The 23613-nt window shown below is 38.5% G+C and overlaps 1 protein-coding gene across 4 annotated transcripts in view; it reads right to left on the bottom strand.

The window, feature by feature from the left end:
- CYFIP1 (cytoplasmic FMR1 interacting protein 1) overlaps positions 1-23613 on the bottom strand; it is a 64664-nt gene that overhangs the window by 24993 nt on the left and 16058 nt on the right. For 3 of the 4 annotated variants that reach the window (XM_090126642.1, XM_031596177.2, XM_031596179.2), the window contains exons 7-23: positions 23003-23099; positions 22735-22863; positions 21998-22102; positions 21715-21806; positions 20508-20625; positions 19749-19871; positions 18319-18444; positions 17850-18016; positions 16712-16859; positions 14679-14832; positions 13294-13450; positions 12589-12685; positions 11789-11865; positions 11597-11705; positions 10896-11015; positions 8546-8745; positions 2597-2684 (exon numbers count right to left, since the gene is read on the bottom strand). In XM_090126642.1, the coding sequence (XP_089982768.1) occupies positions 2597-2684; positions 8546-8745; positions 10896-11015; positions 11597-11705; positions 11789-11865; positions 12589-12685; positions 13294-13450; positions 14679-14832; positions 16712-16859; positions 17850-18016; positions 18319-18444; positions 19749-19871; positions 20508-20625; positions 21715-21806; positions 21998-22102; positions 22735-22863; positions 23003-23099 (2107 nt within the window). Of the gene's footprint in view, positions 1-2596; positions 2685-8545; positions 8746-10895; positions 11016-11596; positions 11706-11788; positions 11866-12588; positions 12686-13293; positions 13451-14678; positions 14833-15129; positions 15278-16711; positions 16860-17849; positions 18017-18318; positions 18445-19748; positions 19872-20507; positions 20626-21714; positions 21807-21997; positions 22103-22734; positions 22864-23002; positions 23100-23613 lie in introns of all 4 variants that reach the window. The other variant, XM_031596180.2, reaches the window with a different exon arrangement.

Raw genomic sequence — 23613 nt, 5'->3', positions numbered from 1 at the left:
GCACCACAGGGCGGTGGGCATGGAACGGGATGCCCAGGGCTGTGGGCACGGCCCGAGTTGCTGAAATTCAAGGAGTGTTTGAACACTGCTCTCAGAGACAGGGTTTGATTTCTGGATTGGTCCTATGTGGAGCCAGGGGCTGGACTGACCCCTGTTGGTCCCTTCCACCTTGGGATATTCTACAATTCTACAATTCATTCACATGTAATGTTAGTTCTGAATGCCCAGAAGAGACTATTTCTTATACTTGCATTACTCTTTCCTGCAATCCAGCCAACACTGCCAAATTTCAGTCTGCTGACATTCATTTTGCTAATCCTACACACATTTCAGTGGTATGAGGGGATTGCAATGTCAAATACTCCTGCTCACTTACAAGGCCAATTGTTCCTTCCTGTCTCCAGCTCTGCTTCCAGCTCAGCCAGAATAAGTTATACCTATAGTCTTTTGTTTTGATAATGAAGATACTGCTAAGAAAACTTTGGATGCAGTAGAGAATGTGGACATAACTGTCTACGCTGAACATGAATACACATTAACATAGACCAAATGACTTAACCCATGTAGAAATATATGAGAATGAGTGAACCCCTTGAGAACAAAACTAGAAATATCATCAGTGATTCACAAACAAGTACTGTGCAAAAATTCTGTGCAGCAAGTGTATAACTATTACAATCCCATACACGCCTAAGTATTTGCATGCACAGCAAGCCACCATGCCTCTGTCTTGACCTACATAAGCTTAAAACCAACCAAACAAAAAATCCAGTAAGAAAAAAACAAAAAACAACCACACACATATTCCTTGGGTATCAAATCAATACAAACTGCTTACCCAAATATTCCAAGTAGTTCAAGAACTCAGAAAGACAGTAAAAATGAATACACAGCTGTTCCATATTCCTCTATTACCCACACATGTAGAAATTGAACAGTTTAACAGTTAAAAGACTCAAAACTTGCCACAGAGTGCATCTACTGGCTGTGCAGTACACAGAATAACATCTCACGGTAGTATCACTGTGGAATTTGTAGCACCCATCGTGTAAGAAATATCACTTGCTGTATACATAGAAATTTCCCTCTTACAATTCCATTCTGATATTCTCAATTCCAAAACACACTGGAGTTAAGAATAAAAAATATACTTCTGTAAAAATTCAGAACCAGTAAGGAATCCTTGCTAACAAAGGTGCATCTAGTTACAAAATTTGCTCCAGAAACACACAGAATCATAGAATGGCCAGGGTTGGAAGCAACCTCAAAGATCACAAGTCTCCAACCCCCCTGTCACAGGCAGGTCCACCAACCTCCCCATTTAATACTAGACCAGGCTGCCCAGGGCCCCATCCAACCTGGCCCTGAACACCTCCATGGACGGGGCATCCACAACCTCTTTGGGCAGCTGTTCCAGCATCTCACCTTCACTCTTTTGAGCCAAACATCTAAGAACCCCTTTGATGGCTTCTCTTTATAGCAATATAAAAAAATATTCAGATATCTAAAAACGTATGGCTCTCCAAGTAAGGATTACTGAACTCATTTTAATAATGTAACCTTACTGATAAAATGTTCCCCAGTAAATCCTCCTCACTCGCCCCACTGTATCATCATTTAGATGAATTATGTTAGCAATCTGTACTAAATTCAGTGAGCTTTCTGGTCTTTACACAGCATCTGGTGAATTCCTAAAATAGTAAAGAACACAATAAAAAGAGAATCCTGCGCTCCTATAATTTACCATTGCCAGTTGGAGCACAATTACATAAAAACACTTTTCACAGGACCAGATGATCACTTGTTACCGTTCCGTATTAAAAATAAAACAAAAAGGTGAAGCTTTCCAACTCTTTTACATGCTAAAGCGTGAAAACTTTAGAGGAGCAGCACATTCATTATGTCTAAAATGTGTAACTGCACAGAGTAAAGAACTAAAAATCACACAGGCTTCTGTGGAAATTCTGCATGAACCTGCAGAGCACCATGAGGCCAATACAAGATGAAGAGATGAGCTGACCAGAACGCCAAGCTCATCACAGAGACTGTGACATCCTCGGGTTGAAGTTGCCTAAGAAATGCTGCATTTTCTCTAAAATAATTTAAGCAGTTTAGTATCTGATAGTTTAGGACAGTAAAAGTGTCTATATTCCTGCTATGTCAGACAATAATTGAAGCTGTTTTTCCCATCTGTTCTTGTCTCTCCTGCTACACACCTTCAGCAGCACAGCAAGGAAGTGGCTGCACTCAGGATGAGCTCTCATTCTCACTTCCCCAGCTGACTACTCTTTGAGCCTGCTCTGCCACTACAAGCAACTGCAGTGCAAGGTGGTTGAGAGCAGGAGCTGTTTCTAGCCGTCAGATAAGACTAACCATCAGACTAATTACTTGCACTTTGACTAAAATATACTGTGACTTCGTGGCACAGTCTAAAAACAAAGCGTACAGTGAATTTAACACAACCACAGAATGTATTTGAGTCCATTTCTAGTAACTTTCATATTCATAAAATATATGAATATTTTTAGTAACATTCATGTGAAACAATGCCCTTAAATACTGGCAAACCATAAACGTAAAGGGAATAAACTCCAACCTTTGATCCGTAGAGATACTGGGGCTGAGCATTGGGCTGCTTATCTCTCTGGAACTCCTGAGAAAATGGTAGCACGGTCCGAACAAATCTACAATAATAAAACAAAGACATAATTATTAACCCTTTAGTTACTAGGTGTGTGTCTAATGCACTTATCCTGTACAGCACTGTTGTCTATGCATAACATCAAAGCCAGACCGGTAGCCTTTCAGACCTGAGGATGGGAAAGCACAGAGCCTGCAACACCCAAACACCTAAACACAATGCAAAACTCAGTGGCCAAACTAGTGGTTTGAATGTTTCATCATACTTGACTGATGATCTAATATGTACGTAGCAACACAAACCACACCTAACAAACAGTGTTACTGCTGTACATGGCATAAGGGGAAAAGAACTACAAAGATATGGAAGGCTGCAAGAGATGTGAACAAACAGTCCACCCCGAACTGAGGGCTCTAAGAGCCCGAGAATCTGCAAGTCTGAATCCTCTCCTAAGCTATCAGCCCTGTGATAGTGCCATGTAACTATGTAATTCACATTTTACAGCAGCATGGTTTTAGTGGAGGAAGATGTTAGTCAGCATCTACAACAACTTTAATTCTGCTTTAAATTTAAATGAAGCAAATTGAGGGACAGGGTGAGGGTGCTTGTGGGTTAGCATTTCTTGGTAAATGGTACAAAGTTGCACAGGCATAGGGAAGCTGAAAATGAATCATTTAAGAATTGCACATCAAGAGTTTGCATCCAGTCAAACTGTTCCAGCTGATAGTGTCTAACAAATTGCATTTAGGAAAAAGTTTCAGAAGGGGAAGTTTGCAGCACGTTGTAACACTGAAAAATAATGCTGTACCTGCATGTGTTTTTGTTTTAAATATGTCTGAATTGAATTAACACAAAAAATAAATGATTCATTAATCATTTCTCCTTGTATATATGTAGGTATTCTATTTATGACAATTTTGTAGCTGAAAACAGGAACAGCTACCTAAACAAAATCTGTTTCACCCAAACACGTGCAAATTGTACCATTCTGCTTAAAATTATTTCCACTACATTTAATTTCTGAGTAATCTGAATTATTTTTCTGAGAATGCATAACTTCAAATAAACCTAACTTGAGTTAGATGTTAGGAGGAAATTCTTCATTTAGAGAACGGTGAGATGCTGACACAGCTGCCCAGAGAAGCTGTGGTGCCCCATCCCTGGAGGTGCTCAAGGCCAGTTTGAATGGGGCCCTGGGCAGCCTGAACTGGTGGGGGGCAGCCCTGCCCATGGCAGGGGGTTGGAACTGCCTGATCTTTAAGATCCCTTCCAACCTAAGCCATAGGTGATTTTTGTACCGCAACACTAAAAGATATACATAGAAACCATTACAGTTCAGCATCACTTGCACTCTTCTATCTTTTTCAATGAGCAGATTATGTTCTCTTTCTGACATCCTGCAGGTTGCCTTCCTCCTGTTCCTCTTCCAAGAAACAGAAGCACCACTTTCAAGGACTGAGGAATCAACTCTCTGAATACCAACAATAAAGTGAGACAGATTTTACTCTCCCTCCAGTGCTGCTGGCTGCAGGTATTGGCACATTACAGGATCATCAGTTCTTTTCATTTTTAATCACTATTGATGATCTCAGTAATTTATCCATTTTAATCAACACAGGTTGTAAGCAGCCAAAGTAGATTAAGTGGATGAAAAGCCTGCTGGCTTAACAGAGCTTTGCAGCGGTGATTGCTAAAGGATGACACAAGCCCTAAAGTATTTTCAGGATCAAATCATTTTATGTCAGTGTCTCTGTGATACCTCCCAGGAAGGAGTTCACAGCGAACACTTTACAACCAACTGCCATCATCTATTTAAAAATATAAAGAGAAAAAACTGAAAAGGACCACTATAGTTAATGAGCCCACTTCCTTGCTGCTACAAACACCAGGTCAGGCAACCTCATTCATATACTTACTGAACTTCAACTCACAGTAGTCCTTCCCTCCCTCCTCATGAAGTGTCCTTCTGGACTTCCCTGTCTAATGGACAGGGATCTTTTCAACAGCCTACCAAGCCAAAGCACAGTCCCTACTCCTCTTCAGGAATGCTAGATCCAGTGCACTCTTCCTGAACATGAATGTCAAGCACAGCTGTCTGCACATTATTTGGCACAACGCACCTTAAAAGCATGACACTGCTAACCAATCTTGATCTCTTCTCCAAGCTGCTGAGAAAAGCGAAGCATGCTATGGGAGCAGCACAGAGATGAAGTGATTGATTTGGCTTGACCAAAACTGCAGCTACTACAATTCGGCTCTGCCACTGGAACAAACTCCTATTTGGGCCACGGTTTCAATAGGCTCTGAAGATTTAAGACCACACTACACACAATCACCACTACACGACCCAGTTAATTTGGGTTTTCTGCAGCTTGCCCATCAGTATCTAAGCATGCTGCAGTGTGCTGCTGCATGAAGTGCCAGGTACCATTCAAAAATAAGACCAGATCAATTGGGAAGATAAAAGCTATAGGAGTGCATAGAACATCTAAGTCATCCACACCCTCTGCTGTTTTACAGGGTTTATTTTACAGCTGTATTTCCAGTTGCTTAGAAATTGTGCGTGTGGCAGGGTTGGGGGTTGTTATGAAGGAGGTTGAGAAGAACTGGCTGACACTTAAGGATGGTGCTACTGGAGAAAAAGCAAACAAAATAGGGGGGAAATTAAGCTAGAAAATGAGGCTTTAAACCTTGGATTGGTACAAAGATGCTATGCTTTAATCTTTTCAAACAGCAAATGCCTGAATATCACAAAGGAAATATCAACGTTCTTTCAAAATTCAGTGGTCCTGGGTTTGGCGTGATTAAAATAATAGTTGGACTTAACCCAAAAAGAAACTGATAAAGAATTCCTGTTCCAAAATCAGGATCACATTAAAACCCTTCAGGAGCTCAAAGGGTCATTATAGGCTTATGTGAGATTCCCCACAGAATTCAGGATTTGTATAATGTGTTGAGAGGAGATGGAACTCCAGGACTGATGGCTGTCTTGGGAAGCTTGCGTCAGTGTTTCAAGAAAATACAGAAACCCTTAAACCCAATAAGCATCCAGATTGTCTTACACCGGTCTCACTTTCTTAACCCTGAACACAAAACACACTATCAGCTCAGAAATAAGACAAAAAACGTGGCAGAAAAAGGAACACTAGCAGCAATACTTGAAAAGGAGCAAATAAGAAAAATCCGTAAGTTGCCCCTGAGCCCTCTCAATCTTCTGGATGGCCCAATCATCCTAGTTCCACAAACACAGAGGGATGAAAAAAGCACAAGTATGGGCATAAACTATGAAAAAATCTCATGGTGCAGAAAGCCCTTTGGCTTGGAAAAGCAGGGGGCAACTGGGGGCAAACATGAAGAGAGATCTTAAAAGAAGTCCCAAGCAACACAGAAAAGACAAATGAGAAATGGCTGCTCATGATCACTCTCAGAGTAAGAACTGGCCAGAACAGTTTCAGAACAAACTGAAGAGAGATGCCTTTTCCTACAGCGTACAGCTTCCTTGTGAATCCCTCACAAAGCATCTTATGAATGTGAAAGCTTCACACAGCTTTAAAAAAGGACTGGATAAAGCAGTGGGAAAAAAAAAAAAACAGTCTGCAAAGGGTCAGAAACACAGTAACAGTCAGAAAAGCAGCAACTGCAATAATTAAATTCCGGTATTTTTTGATAGCAGCTTCATTTTTTCATTTCAGTACATCATCACATATAAAAATATTCCTAAATCCCAAATAATTAAAGATGCCACATGTTTCAATTACTTCTGCACGAATAACGGCAGTCTCTGAATAAAACCCACAGGCTCTGTAAACATTTCAACTCTTACAAACATTTGAAATCACCAAGTTCAAGCACTGTTAGGAAAAGAGCTTCAAAAAAAAAAAAAAAAGATGCTGGGCATAAATCAATCTGATCAACATACTAACTTTAAAGGAAGAACCTTCATGCCTCAGCTCCACTCAAATTAACAGAAGGTGGGGCACAGGTACTTCACATTGTTTAGGACCTCTGCTTCCAGCTCCTCACCCCAAGCACCTCCATCTCTACTATACACCATACTCATTTCCTCATTTCTCTTTCTTCCAACCTTTCACTGTTCAATTGCTTCCCTTGCTTACACATACTTTCATTACCTGCCAAGAGTTTAACTGACAGCTCAAGCAGAGCATGTCACTGGGTACCCATGTACTTGTTGTACACAACTACTTGTGCTAAGTTAAATACACAGATAACTCATCAATCTAAAGCTCATGCAAGGCAGAAACAGAAATGACGACCATGCTGGAAATTACCTGTTCCTCCACCAGCAAAAATACCAATGGGCACCATATTGTGTATCTGCCATTAATTCTCACCACACTCCCATTTTCACCTGAAACCAGAGCTACTTTGAGATGAAAACAGATCTGCCCAAGATTAATAAATAATAATATAATAATATAATAATATAATAAGTTATTATTATTATTATATTAATAAATAATAATCAGGGTAAATTAATTATCCTGAATTAACTACCCTGAGAATCAGCCTAACTCAATTTGTGTGCAGTTTTTAAATAGGCAAACATCCTATCGGTCTTATCCGTACCATGGTCTTTATAGCCAAAATGAACAGAGAATAACTAATTCTAGGAGCTACTGAATATCTTTTATTAAAGCTGCCACATGAAATATCACCCTTTCATCAAGATTTTCTTTTAATATTATGCTTATGTGATTCTTTACGCACCACACTGAACATTCCAATACTGATCTCCAGACACATCAGCATGCACAGTTCAACACTGCTGTGCAAACAGATTTGCCTAACAAAAGCTTCTTGGTGAAAACTTAAACATAACATTCACTTCTTTTTTTTTCCCCAGACTGAATGTTGGCTCTAAACCACAACAAAACCATCAAAACCACATCAAAACCATCAAAAACATGTCAGACAGAGGAAGCACTCCAAGGAGAGTGAAAGATGAGAACAGGCTTCTCCTCCTGCCACAGCTCAATATCAGTATTGCTTTACTGACTCTTCACAATGCTTTAATCAGGTTTTGCTTAAAGCCAAAAGCAAACACAAAATCAGGAAGCCCAAGTGCTGCGCCTTCCACTCATTCAAACTTTGAATCCTATCATTTGCTTCCTATTTCCATTACTCACTCTCCTTCACGGCTGCAACAGCAGGAAGGAAGGACACCTGGAACAAAGCTCTAGCACTACAGATACACACTGTTCTTCTGCTACCATAAGCTGAGTGAAACAAAAAAAGCTCACCATCAGAAAAGATCTTTTAAAAGTAGCACTAACCACCTGAGAAAAAGAAACGAGAAGAAAAACAATATAAAGCTTCTCTGCATGACCTATAATGAGTTTCCTCTGCTCAAAAAGACACACACTTCAAGGTAAGACTTCCCTGGCTAACGAAGGCTCAGTAAGACACCACCACTGGATATGAAATAAAGTTCCAGAAACATGGAAGACAGCAGCAAGGCAGATAAAACCATACTCAGCAAGCACTAAACTCTTCCCTTTTTCTTCTTATCAACGCAGAAACAAGGAATATAATTTTACTTTCGTCATCACACAGTTGAGGATCCTGTTTACCAAATGTCTTTCTGACATGCACACAGCAGTATTTTTGGACGCGCTTTATTTTCAGCATTTCATAGCTAAGTCATAAAATGTCATAAAACGTAACCTCAGCAACCAAATTCTATTTCTACTGTGGACTAATAACAGTCTTTCATACATTTGACAGTACTTAGTAAAATGACTCATTTTACCTCATTTCAAGAAAAGCACTAGCAGTGAAAAATACACTAAATGAATGGTGATGGAATTTGTTAGCATTTGCTGTGAGAGAAGCTGCAGGAGAGCAAGAGAACTGCTGCAAACAAAAAGGCTACACCATGCCAACCTGTTAGTGGATCCATTATAGCAGTAGTTTGGAAGGAAATCGTAATTGAGTTCCCAAAATACATGAAGAGTGATTCGTCCGTAAGGGGCTGACACATTGTGATTGGCTTCCCTGAACATGGCATCGAAGCTGTCCAAGGTCATGTATCTGCTCAGAAGTTTGTGAGTCATTTTGTTTATTTCTATCAAGCCATCCAGCTCCTACAAAAAAAATAAATTAAGAGGAAAGAAAACAAGCAGTAGATTTAACAAAGGAGAGAACCTCAACAAAGTACATAAATAGCCTTAACTGAATAGGAGACTATCAGTGAATAATGGACAGCTGACTCCTCTCCAGTCTCTTTGTTCAGTGACAAAGCTGGAAGGAATCTGTGTTCCCAAGACTGCTCTGTGTCTATATCCCACCAAACCCTCTGAGATGCTGAGGGTATGACCTGCCTGCACTGCTGGCAAGTGTCTCAAACACAGATACGGGCCAACTAAGCTAAAGCTAGAATTCTAAAGACACTTAACTGGAGTCAGAAACAGATTGAGAAACAGCTTCTGCATTTCCTAATTACAAGCATCCGCAAAGTTATTTCTGCTTGGCAAAGCAACTGGTGACCGAACTTTTGTAGTAGTACTGCTAGGGATAATACTACATTTATCATAAATCCTTCTCGAGGTTTAGTCAGGTAAAGAGCTTACTAAGAGGCAACAAAAGATGAGCCATTTACAAATGGAGTGAAATTACCTACAGAATCACTAGCTGTGGATTATACATATGGGCACTGCCTTTCATAATGTTTTTTCTCTTGACAAGATACTTCCAAGTATGGTTTCTGGCACTTTCTTTTAAATAAATTACAATAGAAATAATGCATCTTTGACACCGGACACTGAGACACTAGTATTTATGGAACAGAGCACTGAACTCATTAATGACCAGACCAGTTGGTCTAGCAACTTCAAGGCAAGTTACAGTACAGCCTCTAAACAGGAAAAAAAAAAAAAATTAAAAACAAAGAACACAACCTCTCATTCCAAAAACCACCAACAAGCATTGCTTATAGTTGTACAATGACATGTGAAGGAATATCCAGTGGAGATTGGGCTTCATTTGGCTATGCAGTCATGTTCCCATACAGTGCTATCTGATTCAACTGCTCCATTTTTCAAAGGATTTTCAAGCTTGTGAGTAACAGTTAACTTACGAAGACAAAAAGAACCACTATGATGGCTACAACAGCACTGAGTCCAATATGAGAGCAGAGATAGATTGATCTTTTAATTGCCTTCACTTAACTTATTTAGCTTCAAAAACAGCAGAAGTTATTTACAAGTTAAGCTATTAGTACCAGTTACCCATACAGGAAACTAAGCAGTTTTCAGCAGAAACGATTCTGCGTAAAACCAAATCAAAAAAAGGGAAAATGGCAACAGGGGAATGGATGGCAACATAGCCCTGCCAATCTCTACCTCAAAGAAGAGTAAGAGCTTATGACCTAAGAATCATCAATGGTTTCTGTTCATTTAGGTAGTAAGAAAGTGACGTTTAAGTAATTCAAATGTTATAACACTATGCTCCGAAATGTCATGAAAAACCTGACTCCTGCCCATCTCGGGGCCTTAGAATTCTATTTACCCCCAGTAAAGGATGACGTAAAATTGGACAAGTTAATGCATGTCAAAATCTCACAGGTGAAAAAACAAACATATTACAACAAGATTGATAGTAAACTTTCTTGCACAACTTTTTATTTTTTTTCATTCCAGCAGAATAGAATATAGCTTACAGCTGGCATTTCTGACTGAATATTAACTTATCAAATTCATGCAGTCTGGCAATAAAAATTGCCCACTAACATTTTCATCAGAAAACTAACTCAAAAAGACACTTCAGTATTGCACAGATGCTCTCCTTCCACACGCCAGATCTCATTCCTTTGCAAAAAAAAGCTTACCTTGATTTTGTCATGCTACAAAAAACAAGCTGGTGGGCTAAAAAAACTCCTTACGGCGTTGTTTTGTTTTGGTCTGCAGTTTATGTATAAGCACACACAGAAGTGGGCATTTCCAAAAACTTAAGTCATCGGACTGCTCACTCTCCTTGCCTGCTCATAGCTCCTAGAATACACTTTCTCTACAGGTACTCTTTACACTTAAAGCTCCTGAGGAGCTCAGCCTCTTCAGCCTCTTCCCCTCTCTCCAGGTGTGACTGTGCGGTTAATTACTGACAGACAGAACACCTAGAGGGCTTCCAGCCAAACTTGAGATTGTCTTTTTTTTTTTTCCTTCTACTATTAAAAAAGGAACACATGTTTTTAATGAGAAAACTAAAAAAAAAAAAAAAAAAGAGGTGGAACACTCACCACAATGGAAGTCAAATCCTCACTTTCGAATCGACCAATTGCCAGCTCCATTGATCTGTACATAGCTGCTGAAATTCGCTGAGTGATCAAGCGGTTCAGGTCTATTGACCTACCAAGAAGCTGAGGAAAAACTGCCATTAAGCTTTGAACCGAACATCAAATCACAAGACAAGCTGTACACGGACTACAAGGTTCCACAAATTAGTAGACTTTTAAACAGTGAATTTGCATTCCAAACACACAGAAACAAAGTATATGGATAACATTTATAAATCCATGAATAAATGAGGCGTTACATTTTATATCTAATTTCTCACAAAAAGAAGTAATATCACATGAACTATTCATATCTAGATATATATATATATCATCATTGAATGGCTCCATTACATTGTGCCAACAACGCATTAGAAATAAAAATGTTGAAAGATGTTATTAGGAAGACAACATTCTACACGCAACATTTCCCCTATTTGGCTTGCATTTACTCAACTGCAACACATACTTGCAACTAAAATTGGATCTTTTAAGGTCTTACTTAGTTTATTCCTTCTACAGACAAAAAAAGCTTATCTCAAATGTCACTTCTGCCACTCAGAAAGCAGAACAGAAAGCACAGAAATAGTTTTGCTCATCTACAGAAATCAACACCACTGGAAAAATGCCCAGCAATGCAAATACAAGAGCATGAGTTAACTCACTTGGACGTGTCTTTGTTTCAGCAGCGTCTCATAGCGGTTGGACTGCAGCAACTGAATGGTTGCTCCCTGATTCTTACATTCTGAACGCAAACGTTTATCCAAAAGCAGGCTATGAGGAAAAGAAACCAAAGAGAAAAGTATAGCAAACAGCAAAACCAAGCACGAATAAAAGTTCTTGCTTGAAATATGTACCTGCCAGCCATTGCCTTGTAGTATGCAAATATTTGGTCTGCCAGCTTGTAGACAAATTGGTCAAAACACAGGTTTACCTTAGGAGAGAGGAAAAAAAGTGCATTTATGGCTACTCAGTATTAAAGAGGAGGAACTTATCCAAGACTTTCCACCACTTAGTAAATATAACTAGAAGAGTTAACATTTCTAAATATCCTTGCACAAGAGAAGATGACATTCAGTCTTTAGCATTAATGTGAAGGATTTTGTAAAGATCTACACATGTCCTTGCAACGCATCAGCAGATCAATCATCCATATTCTGTCTTTGCAATTTCTTCCTCATCTCCATCTGTTATGAATCTCTTGCAATAGGTCTCATCCTTTAACTTAACTTCCTTACAGGAGGCTGAGGGGAGACCTTGTTGCTCTCTTCCAGTATCTGAAAGGTGCTTACAGCGAGAGCAGGGTTGGTCTCTTCTCACTCGTGACAGGACAAGGGGGAAATGGCCTCAAGTTGCACCAGGAAAGGTTCAGGTTGGATATCAGGAAAAACTTCTTTACAGGAGGGGTTGTTAAGCACTGGAATAGGCTCCCCAGGGAGGTGCTTGAGTCACCATCCTTGAACGTGTTTAAAATCCATTTGGATGTGGTGTTCAGAGACATGATTTAGCAGAGGGTTGTTAGAGTTAGGGTAGCACGGCTAGGTCGCGGTTGGACTTGATGATCTTTAAGGTCTTTTCCAACCTGAGCAATTCTATGATTCTATAATTCCACGTTAACACACAGACTACTTTTCTCCTGTAGGTAAGGTTGCTTTACCTCTGCTTCAATCTCATCATAGAGGAACTGCTTCTTAAATTTAGTAAGCGCATAATGAGCGCTGTCATTATAAAGGTCCAAAGAATACAGAACATACCTGAATGAAAACAAACAAACAAACAAAAATGTTACATATCTGTAGAGATGTGGCTCTTCAAAATGGTTCAGTCAACATACTTTAAGCCTGTGAATATTGTGATCTACATGCGTGTCACGTAAACAAGATTTTTTGTTCTTGGAGTTTATATAAAGATTCATACTTGCTCATTTAAGAAAGTCTTTTGTTAGTTTAATAATTTTTACAGATAAGTTTGCAGTCTGAAACTCGCTTTCCAGATACAGTTTTTCATCAGGTGAAACCACACCTACTCTTAGCACCCTGGATTATATTGAGTAGGTAATCAATTATGTTGATTATACTGAGTTATTAAGAAGGTCTACTGCAAAATAAGCATAGAAGGAGAACTCATCCAGGTAACAACACATTTAGCTACTGCAATTACATTTACATTAAATACTTAGTATTTTATTCACTTTGAAAAAAACAAACTGTGAGTTGTAGAAGTAAGCAAAGAGGAAAATTGTATGATGGTTTAGAATACCTTCTCAGTGACTCGTTAAAATTAATTAAAGCAGTAACATTGTAATAAAGAGTGGCAATCATTAAGAATAATCATTCAGTGGAAGAGCACAAGTAGGTCTTACTCCATCATTGATGCCTCTTTGGTCTCCAAAATATGGTCTGTCAGAATCCAAGGCATTGACATCTCAATGGGAAACTGGATTCTTCTTCCCATGGTCAGCTCTAAGAAGAATTCCCTGAACCACAGCTGGGACAGATCACAGCATTGCTGCAGGGTTTCTTTTGGGATAAATAAGGCAGAATTATACTTCTTACAGAAGTACACCAAGGACAATACAACTGTGATTCTGATGATGCAAGGTGGAACAAATAAAAGCAGGCACTGAGTCATACACAAGCCAAATGTGTAAACTCAATTCAAAATGCAGAGCCCAGGACTTTTTGAAATAGTTCTGAACTCCATGTTGGCCTCCAAAGAGGTGCCTTATTACAGAAAATACTGTGGGAGTGGACCAGACTACCAGTTAAATGGAAAAATTCTGCACACCATTATGGGAGGCTTCTAATTTAACTTTTCATTTAGGGTCTGCTCCTCAACTGTGCACTGAACTTGGGAAGCAGCTGATGAAGGAGACAACACGGTACACTGGGACCATTAGTATTATCCATCCTTATGGAGGACTAAATCACTCCACACATCTCTGTTCATCAGACAGGTAGTAAGTGACACACAGACACATGAAGACGGAATTAAAACAAAAAGTTTCTAAGGCCACTGTCAGGGACACAGATACACATTTTCCCACCTCTCCAGTAAACACTCAGCACAAGCCTTCATTTGTATAAGGCTTCAGAGCCAAAACAAAAAATATTTTTTTTACATTAAAATCTTCCAAAACTGGGTGTGCTGCTCACCAGCAGCATTATAACAGAAATTAACAGGCTCCCCCTTCTTTGAGGGTATAAGAGTCCAGTAACAAAACAAAAATGAAAGACAACACAGCATGATGATGACAAAGACTAAATACATTCAATGTCAGTAGGTGAATTCTTTAGGACAGCATGTTTCCGATTACAATTAACTGAATAGTAAAAGTGGTGAAATGACATCAAATTTACCACAACAGAGAATCCGTTTCCTCTGTACTTGGGAAAAAAAAAAAAAAAGAAAAGAAAAAGAAAAAAAAAAAACCCAAAACACAAAAACGACTTCCTTTTAAAAATTTCAATGCACAAAGAATTATCTGTCCCTTGTTTGCATGAATACATTTGAAAAAAAAATGAGGTAACAATATGAAATTTGATCCATTATAAATGAATGTGTTACAAGTCAAAATAAACCTACCACAATAATGAATACCACATCTCAGAAAATGTTTGGACAGACCAAGGTTTTTTGATCAATGTAACAACAGTAAGTTGGCTTTGGCAATCGGAAACATTTCCCAGGTTGTGTTAGAGGTGTTAGGACATGCTAAGCTGGACACTGATCATCTCCATATCTTACCACTGAAATTTATCAAATGAGTGTAGAAGAAAGACTCGCGATGGAATTTTTCTATGTCCAATATGGTGGGTCCCTCAAGGCTACTTCTCAAGGTTTTCTTGGAACCACTTTTGTCAGCAATGAGGGACTCTAACATAGTTCTCACCATGTAAAGCTGTATCATTAAAGGAAACAATTGTGGTGGAAGGGGGGAAAAAAGGAAAATACACATGGCACATTAGTTGAGCAACACTGAGAATTACTATCAGTAAGCGACTGCTCCACTTCAAATTGAAAATTGGCACTGTGTGGGCAAAAGCCTTCAGGCAAGAGGAATGGATGCAGCACTAGCCTACCCAGCAGCACAATGCCTACCCATGCCAAGGGGCCTCCACCAACTCTGAGCAGCAGACCATTTGCAGTGGAACAGTTCACATCACCACAAGAGTAGAAGTAATAAGTAACGTCTTACCACCAAAGTTTAACAGAGGCGGATAGATGTAGGACTGCCTCAGAAACTTGTGTGTCATTTGCAATAGCTTTTCCAGTCCCAGAGCCTTGAGCTGCTTCAACAGCTCAGCAGAGTTTAAGGACTCTGTCATAGTGCGAACCATGTAGAGCTAAAAACCAACAGACAGGGGCAGGCAGGGGAGAGAGAATCCGTTAATAAAAACACACAGGTAAATAAGGAAGGGAAAACAGAAGCAGAGAAATTGTGTTAGTTTGTTAAAAATGAAAAGCAGCACAGTAAGCATGCAAAGGGAAAATAATACACTTCTAAAACAGAAAGGTTTTCCTTCAGAATAATCGTTGCCATCCAGTGCTCCCTGGGGCGAATGGAAAAATCACCATTCACCTCAGCAGACGTGGAGCCAGGCCGACAGCTGTTGGCTTCTCAGAGTATTTCACACAGATTTCCAAGCATATCCAATTCATAAATAGCCATTTTAGAACTGCAGGAGATTGAGAGAGAAGTACCTAGAGCGGATAGGTTTGACCTCCTCCCCTCAGCAGAGACAAACAAGTGTGCCACCCCAAGAGCAAAAATGACAACAGAACTGTGTGCTCTAATGAGCCCGTAGCTGCCACTGAAAGAAAGCTCTCAGACACACCAAGCATAAAGAAACACACTGATGAATATATATATATATATATATTATTTTTTTTTTTTTAAGTTGATTGTATTTCCCTCAGAAAATTAGAAATCAAAACAAAACCTTCATTAGAATCATCCTAGTAAAACTTAGGCAATCTTTTACTACCCAAGACTGTTATCCACATGGGTTCTCTTCCCCACTGATGTATATAAGAATATTTGATTTACAAACAATGGTGGCCTTCAGTTTTTCACCCAAAGTGCTCAGTACCTCACTTTCTCAATTGGACAATGAATACCCAGGCCACACACTCTCCAAAACAAATTTACAAATAAAATAAAACAGGAAATTACACAGAGAAAACAAAACCAACGTCTACGTATGGGATTTTGATGACTGCCACAGAAAATGCACTTGAAATACTATTAATAGTAGCACAATATTATACAGATTTTAGGGAGCAGCTTCTTTATTAATTACTGAACAAGATGAGGGATCTTGTTGAGATTCAAATACTCTCCCATGCTTTATATTTAAATTCTAAATATAATTTAAAACTATAATTTAAAACAGTGTAATTTATGAGATTTAACTAAAAGAAAAAAACTACCAGCCACATGAGAGAGAATCTAAAATGGAAACAGTTAAGAAATAATCAAATCATTCCAGAATATTGTATTAAAATATTAGGAGCTCAAGGAGAAAATATTTCTTTGAAGTGAATCAAATTACAGAGATGGAACACTTGGAAAATCACACATCCGAATAGCAAGTGACAGCAACCCAGAGAAATGATTTGGTTAAATATACGTAATTTTGTAAATATAAATCTAATCAAAGTAGATTTTGAACATTCCAAAACAAACCTGCACTTTGAAGTAGTTTGAAGTAGCCAGGGAGAAAATATGACGTGCAGTAATCACAGGCAAGTATCACAACCATTAGACGGGAACGTACCTGAGTACTGGAGGGACCCACCGCACGCCTTGGGACTTTGATATCAAAGCCACTTTTGGGGTCTTTTTCTCCCCTTAGAGCTGGGTCATTGAATGGTTCATGACCTGCTTCCCAGTCACAGACCGTCTTTCTGATGGCCTGCAAAACACTGAACAGAATTCACACAGCTTCAGACTTGTACGCATCCAAGCGCACAGAAACTCTGCAACGGTGCTCTGGAGCTCAGGGTTACTCAGAGGAACCACAAACAACTTTGCCAACAACTTCAAGATGGCCAGATCCACGTGATAATAATTATACGCTGTTCCCTCAAAAATGATGGTCCAGAGCACTCCTCCTTTGTCAGAAGAAAGTTGACCTATGAAACTGGTTCAAAACCCAATTGTCAAGAATTTGCCTTTGTGATCCTTAGTGAGTGCATCAAGCCATTTTGTACTCGTGCACCATGAAATGCAGGCAAGTTAATCAAATAAAACCACACTAAAACAAGACAATTTGAGTTTGAATTGAAAAGGAAGAAGATACTTCCTGTTTCCTGCAGAACTCCTAAATTCAGATGGATTTTATACAAATGTTATACTTTAACTAAACTGGGAGTAAACAGCTGATAAAGAAGTTAAGCTTAAAATCAAACAACTGGGGACACAAAAATAAAGTGAAAAGCATAGCAATCAGTGTGGGACAGAGCATTTGGAAAAGAAGTGGAAAGCTAATAAGGTAGAAGCAGAAGAAGTGAAGAAACAAGGCAAGATGCCAAGAGGGCAGAGAAAAGACTATGGGATGTAAATATCAGACACAAGGAAACACCTGAATCATAAGGAAGGTGGACAGCAACAATTTTATTCAAAATAAAAGTACTAGTCATTCTTCAAATATTACAGTACTTATCTTTTCTTAGGGTAGAAATAAACTACAATCCTGTTAGAAGAAATCCTGAGGTAGTGCTAAGACAACCTGGACTCCTACCTTAGCCATACTGGCAGTCATCCACTCTGAGTCCCAACATACAATCAGACAAGCTCTGAATACCATACAGACTACAAAGGGAGCATGGATTCAAGAGGCAAAATTTATCAACTGTGCAATTTTAATAAGAGTTGGAGAAAAGAATACAGGGAGATGAGAAGAAGAACATTACCTCTGAATGACATTTTTCTTTTTTTTAATCGCTTGTCTTAGTGGCTCTCTAAGAGTGACCTGGGCAAAGTCCTGAAGAGCTGCATAAATGGTATGGCGAATGGCATGATTAAAAACACTTTCCATCCTTCCCATCAGCACCTGAAGACCTTTGATCATGGCAATCACCTGGGGAACAAAAAAAAAAAGGTTGTTTTTTTTTTTAATCTTGTTTGTGTATTTGATCAAAAAGTTTTTTTTTCAATATAGAAAATGAAAGTAGAGGGATTAACAAGTTCAAATAGGTAAAGGAGAAAGTCAGTCTGAAGAGACTAGCTTTCGTGTACCCCTTCTGTGTTTTGAATAAAGGAAAACGTGCACTTTCAGAGTCAACAAAGGCATAGAAAATGCTTTCAGAAGATGTTGTCTCTTTTGTATGGAATTAATCTTTGGGAAATCCCTGTCTAAAAAGAAAAAGAAAAATTTCTTACCTCAACCAAAGCAAACTTCTCCTCACTAGTATAATTGTATCTTGTTGCTCTTTCATACTCCTCTGCATTGTCAGGACAGTCTTTATTAGAATATTTGTCAGTTGGGTGTACCAGCTTCCATGAATACTGCAGTTCACAAAATGGAACAGGGAGAAGAAAGATGGAAACAAAAAAGGCCTGATAAACAAAACATATCTGAACACAAATAATACGCTTATAAAATACTCTGATTCTTGAAGAACATCTGAAAAATATTGGTGCTATTCTCAAAATCTGCATAAATACCGAAACAGAGCATGATGTATGTACAAGGTTAATGGATATTGAGTGAATTCAGAAAACAGATCAATAAGTGAGATATTCCATGCCAGAAGAAAATCTCATTGGGAGGGCAGAAGAACTTACACGACAAGCACTTAAGGGAATCCATACAAATCAAAAAGACAAAGAAAAGCATGGACCTAAAATTGGCAGTGGTAAGAGGTAAAACAAAACAAAACAAAAAAAAAACAAACCAAAAAACCTACAAAAGTAAGCCTCAACAAAAAAAACTGCTATGGTTTGTTCTGGAACTGGGAGTATAAAGGTAAAATGAGAGATTTCTACAGAGGTATAACAAAGCAGGATCAAATCTGTCTTCTCTCATACAATGTATCACCTGTTCCAACCCCTTCTAGGTTGTGCTTTGCCGTAGGTAAGACACACAGCTTTTATCTAATAGTCTGGAATATATGAAGCATTCCCACAGTCTCCTCTTCAGTTTCTGCATTAACCAGTTTCTGATTGAAAAAAATATATAAATGACTACTTTTCTAACTAGCATCTGTTTTTAAAGTAAGTTATTAAGATACAAACCACTCTGCAGGTTATTTCCTCTCTCTTATCTCTTCTCAAATTTCATATTATCTACATTTACCAACGAAAAGTCTTCCTTATGTTTTCTCCCATTGGCTAATGGAAGCCCTTCCATCTTTTCTTTGCGTACAGTTAAGACCTCCCACACTTCAGTTTACTAAGTGACAACATCTAACTGCAGCCATCTGAACACACTGACTTCTTATGTGACTGCATGTAGGTAATAAACGACATATATGGAAAAATAAATGAAGTCTTAGTCTACCAAACATGTACCAAGAGCAACATAAAAGCATCTGGTCAAGGGTCACAGGTGAACACCTATACATTAAATGTAAGAAGTTAAATGTAGTGTATGAGAAGACACATGCTACTGGATATTTAAAGCAGTAACATTACTCCTAGACTTTGAGAGCTGAGGTGCCGCTATCCTCTGGGAACAGTCTGAATCAGGAGGAGTGCAGGAAAAGAGAAGAGAATTAAGGGAACAGTACATAATATGCATTTTTTTGTTTTGTTGAAGCAAAGCCTGTCCAACCTCATTTTCATCTGCTTTCCATCGTCAGAAAACATACCACTTCCATGACATGTGCACTCCACTGGGAGAGAAGCTGCAAGCCTTGGAGAGAAAGATCAAAGAGCTTCCGATACTCTGCATCTGTTTTTTGAGCTTCCTGTCGGCCAGAACCAGTCACCACCTACGATGTTTTTAAACAAGGAAACAAAATAAAATTAAAACAATTTGCGTACAACGTTTACAGTCACATTTCTCATTATTTTTTTAAGCATTACACAGCATCACTTGTCAAGATTTGGGTACAAAAGATCAATATCAGTTTCTTCTTCTAAAGAATTATCTCATTACATTTCACAGACTTTGGTCAAGAGATAGAAACCACAAGGACTCTGTATCACCAAAACATCATTGTAGATAAACTCAAGACACTGATTATATATTATATACGCATGTGCACTTGATTTTAGTTTTCAACTCCTCTCTTAAATTATAGCTTCACTCAAAGTGTTACGAGCACACATTTGGAGTAAAGGTTAGACAACCTACTCCCAAAGAGACATGCCAAAAATTTCTGGGATACGTAGATAAACAGAAGACGTCTGCAGTTTGTATGATGTATCAGAGTTTAAGATTTAAAATTTAAATAGCATTAATATCATGCACAGAACGGGCACCAGCCTTGCAGCCAGCTTTTCCTGAGTCAGGTCTTTGAGCTCTATCCTTTACCCAGTCTGAGATTTGCCTACTTTTTAGATGTTTTACAATAACTGCTAGCCAGTGATGCAAAATCTGCGCAAATAGCTCTAATCTCCCACACCTCACTGTTGCTGTAGCGAGCCAGTTCTGATATGAAACGCATATGGTCTTCTCTGATTTGGATCATCTGCTCACATATATTGTACTGGGGACTGCTGCTGGAAGACGTGCACGTCCATCTGTTGCAGAAGACAAAAAAAATCTTCAATCAGTTGATGCAATAAAGAGTACGGCTGATACTAAAAAAGAAAGAACAAAAATGTGTGACTCATTTTTTTCCTTAAATCTTCCTTCTCATCCACATGAAGCCTTTCCTCTCCTCTTTCACTTTGCTGCTGCTGTGAAATACAAACTGCCATCTCTCTTCAAAAGCACACACTTAGGGACGGACCAGAAAGGACTGAAAGCCAGGGCAGAGGGACAAGTATAGGCCATAAGATGTTTAGCTACTTTCAGCTTGTTTTTCTTCATTCATGTTTAACTAAGAAGAGCTTATAGTATGCTCCAAACATAAAAATAGTTATTATTAAATACTATTAACATGTTATCAAGAGAGACACAAACTACATGCTACCAAATATTGTGTTAAACAGCCTCATACTTTTAGTAGCTCAGTAGGCTCGCTACTAATGATCTTCACTTAGCAATTACATGCAAGATACACATTTTTTTCTGCAGGAATTAAAATGCAAAGCACTACATTCTAAATTCACATAACCGCATGGAGGGAAGGTCTCAGAGGAGCACAGGAACGTTTGCTAAAATAAAGCAATAACCATAAACCATCAAACAATTTATATAAAACAGCTGCATTTTCCAGCCATTTTGCTGTGCTGTACTCCTACCAAAACAAAAAGAAGAGGGACACAAGCTAAGTTTCTGCTCCATGTACAATATACACATGCACTACTGCTCACCTTGCTTAGTATAATCCTTCATTTCTTTTAAAGAAAGTTTCATATTTAAAGGAAAAAATAAAAATTACATTAGTGTAAGATAAATTTTACATCCTCCAACCCAGGTGAAAAGCAATGCCACTGATGCAAGAAATAGCTCAGCACACAGAAAGATTTTTAAATAACCTGTCCTTTCCAATGTAGTACATTGAAGTACATTAATAGTGAAATTCTCACACCAAAAAACAGACCAAGGTGGAAATCCTATTAAAATAATTACCACAGATTATCAGGTGATTATAAAATTATACCTTATGGGTCTGACCTTCCCCAGCCCACATACTCCCCTCTCTGTATCCTCGTCCTACCTACCTGGATTTGTTTTCCTCATAATGGGCACTTGTCTTGATGTATCTTGCAAGTTCAATCTGCATATCACCAAAGAGCGGGACAACCTGCAGCTGCTGTACACAGGGAATAAAACACATTAGATAAATGATGAAATATGCACCTTATGAAAGGAAACTGCTATTTACCCCATGATAGTTCAAAGTGATCTTTGTTTTATTTGATTATATTAGTCTGGGTGTATATTTAAAATGCATGGGGAATTGCCTTCTACTTTACATATTAGGAAATGATTCTCTTAACCAACCTTGAAGAATTTGTCAATCTTGGCTAAATTTATCCTCTTTTTTGCATCCAGCTTGTAGATGTTACTGACACTTCCATCCATCAGGTACAATCCAAAGCCCATAACCTGGAAAAAAAAAAAAACAAACCTCTCTGCAAAAGGACTTCAGGGGTAAAAACATGCTGAAAATATTTGTCATGAGACAAACATTCAGCGTTTTCTCCATATCTTTTCTTTCACTGCAAGACACACAGTAGATAATATCAACCAACTTCACATTACCCAGCACTCTTTTATTAGATGTACTTATACCAGCTCATTTTTTCTGCTTACTAACCCTAATTTTTAAGTTACTTGTTTCCTCAAAGCTCTGATACACAGCATCACCTCCAGAAGCCTTTTGCACAAATTTGCCACCTATTTAGAACTAAAATTTCCTAGTTCCTTTCTGTTGTTGCTATACTTCACAGAGATACCGTTCCATAGAATCAGTTTCCTAACAAGGCTGCAGTTCAGTTAGACTAACTTCAATTTATGAAGAACAAAAATGGATTAGAAGTTTTCTTAACAGATTTAGTGTTTAAAATAAAAGAAAAAAAAAAAGAAAGACAAAGACACTGAAGAATAAAAACAAAGGGCAACATTTGAGTTACTTGGTTCATGTGGTTCTAGCAAAAGGAAACAAAAATCCAACAAGAATGCAAACATCTTTGTTCTGCTTAAACCTTTCTTTCAGTTTGTACTGAAAAGAAACTTACTTTCAAAAGCATGTGTTTCTCGCTGGGGGTTAGATACATTTTGTTTTCATAGTAGTCCACACACAAATTCACAATATCTGCAAGCAGTTCTTCATAGCCAACAATCACCTCCAACTGCTGTTGTAATGACTGAAAAAAAAGAAGAAAAGGACATGAGTCAAGAAGTTACAGTTGCACAGGATCAGCAGCTACTACCAAAGTGAAAGGGTTTTCTTTTAAAGGTTTTATACAGCATTCAGTATTTTGGCAAAAGACAATTAAAGCTTACTTGTGTTATCTTGTTGTGGTTAGCAAGGAACATGGAGAGATTCTGGGACTCTTGAATGGACTGAGGATCTGCCATTTTCCGTAGGAACTGAGCAGCTCTTTGCAAAAAGAAAAAAAGAAAACAATAACCATATTTCACTTCAGTGGCACTGCTTGTACACAAATTCATCCCCACTCAACAGAAACACTCTTGTCTCTGCATCTACCAGGTAGTCAACAGACCTCTAAGACATCAGCAGACCTGTAACTGTCAGTACAGTCAGTACAATGGCAACGCCATTTGTTGCTTGCACAAGGTTGTTGATCTTAGTGTATCTCCCATCTCCTGAATCAAGCAGAAAGAGAATTTGACACATACGGCCAATGCCTTCTTGCCACAGCTTCACAAAAACATATTAGCCAAACCTACCCTTTTATTGACAACCTCTTAAGAGCAAGGCTGAAATATCATAAGAACAACTTTGATTTACAAGCATCAAAACTGGATGCCAAAAGCTGGAATAGAACAAAAAGTCAGCTTTCTGAAATTTGAAAAGAAAAGCAGTACTGAGCAATGCATATCCAATACATTTAGTGAACACCAAGATAGAAGTACTTGCCTGTTTTGCCTTA

This window comes from Phasianus colchicus, chromosome 1, assembly GCF_987193195.1.
Source record: "Phasianus colchicus chromosome 1, bPhaCol1.hap1.1, whole genome shotgun sequence".
NCBI lineage: Eukaryota > Metazoa > Chordata > Aves > Galliformes > Phasianidae > Phasianus > Phasianus colchicus.
This window is presented reverse-complemented; position numbering and strand designations above follow the sequence as displayed.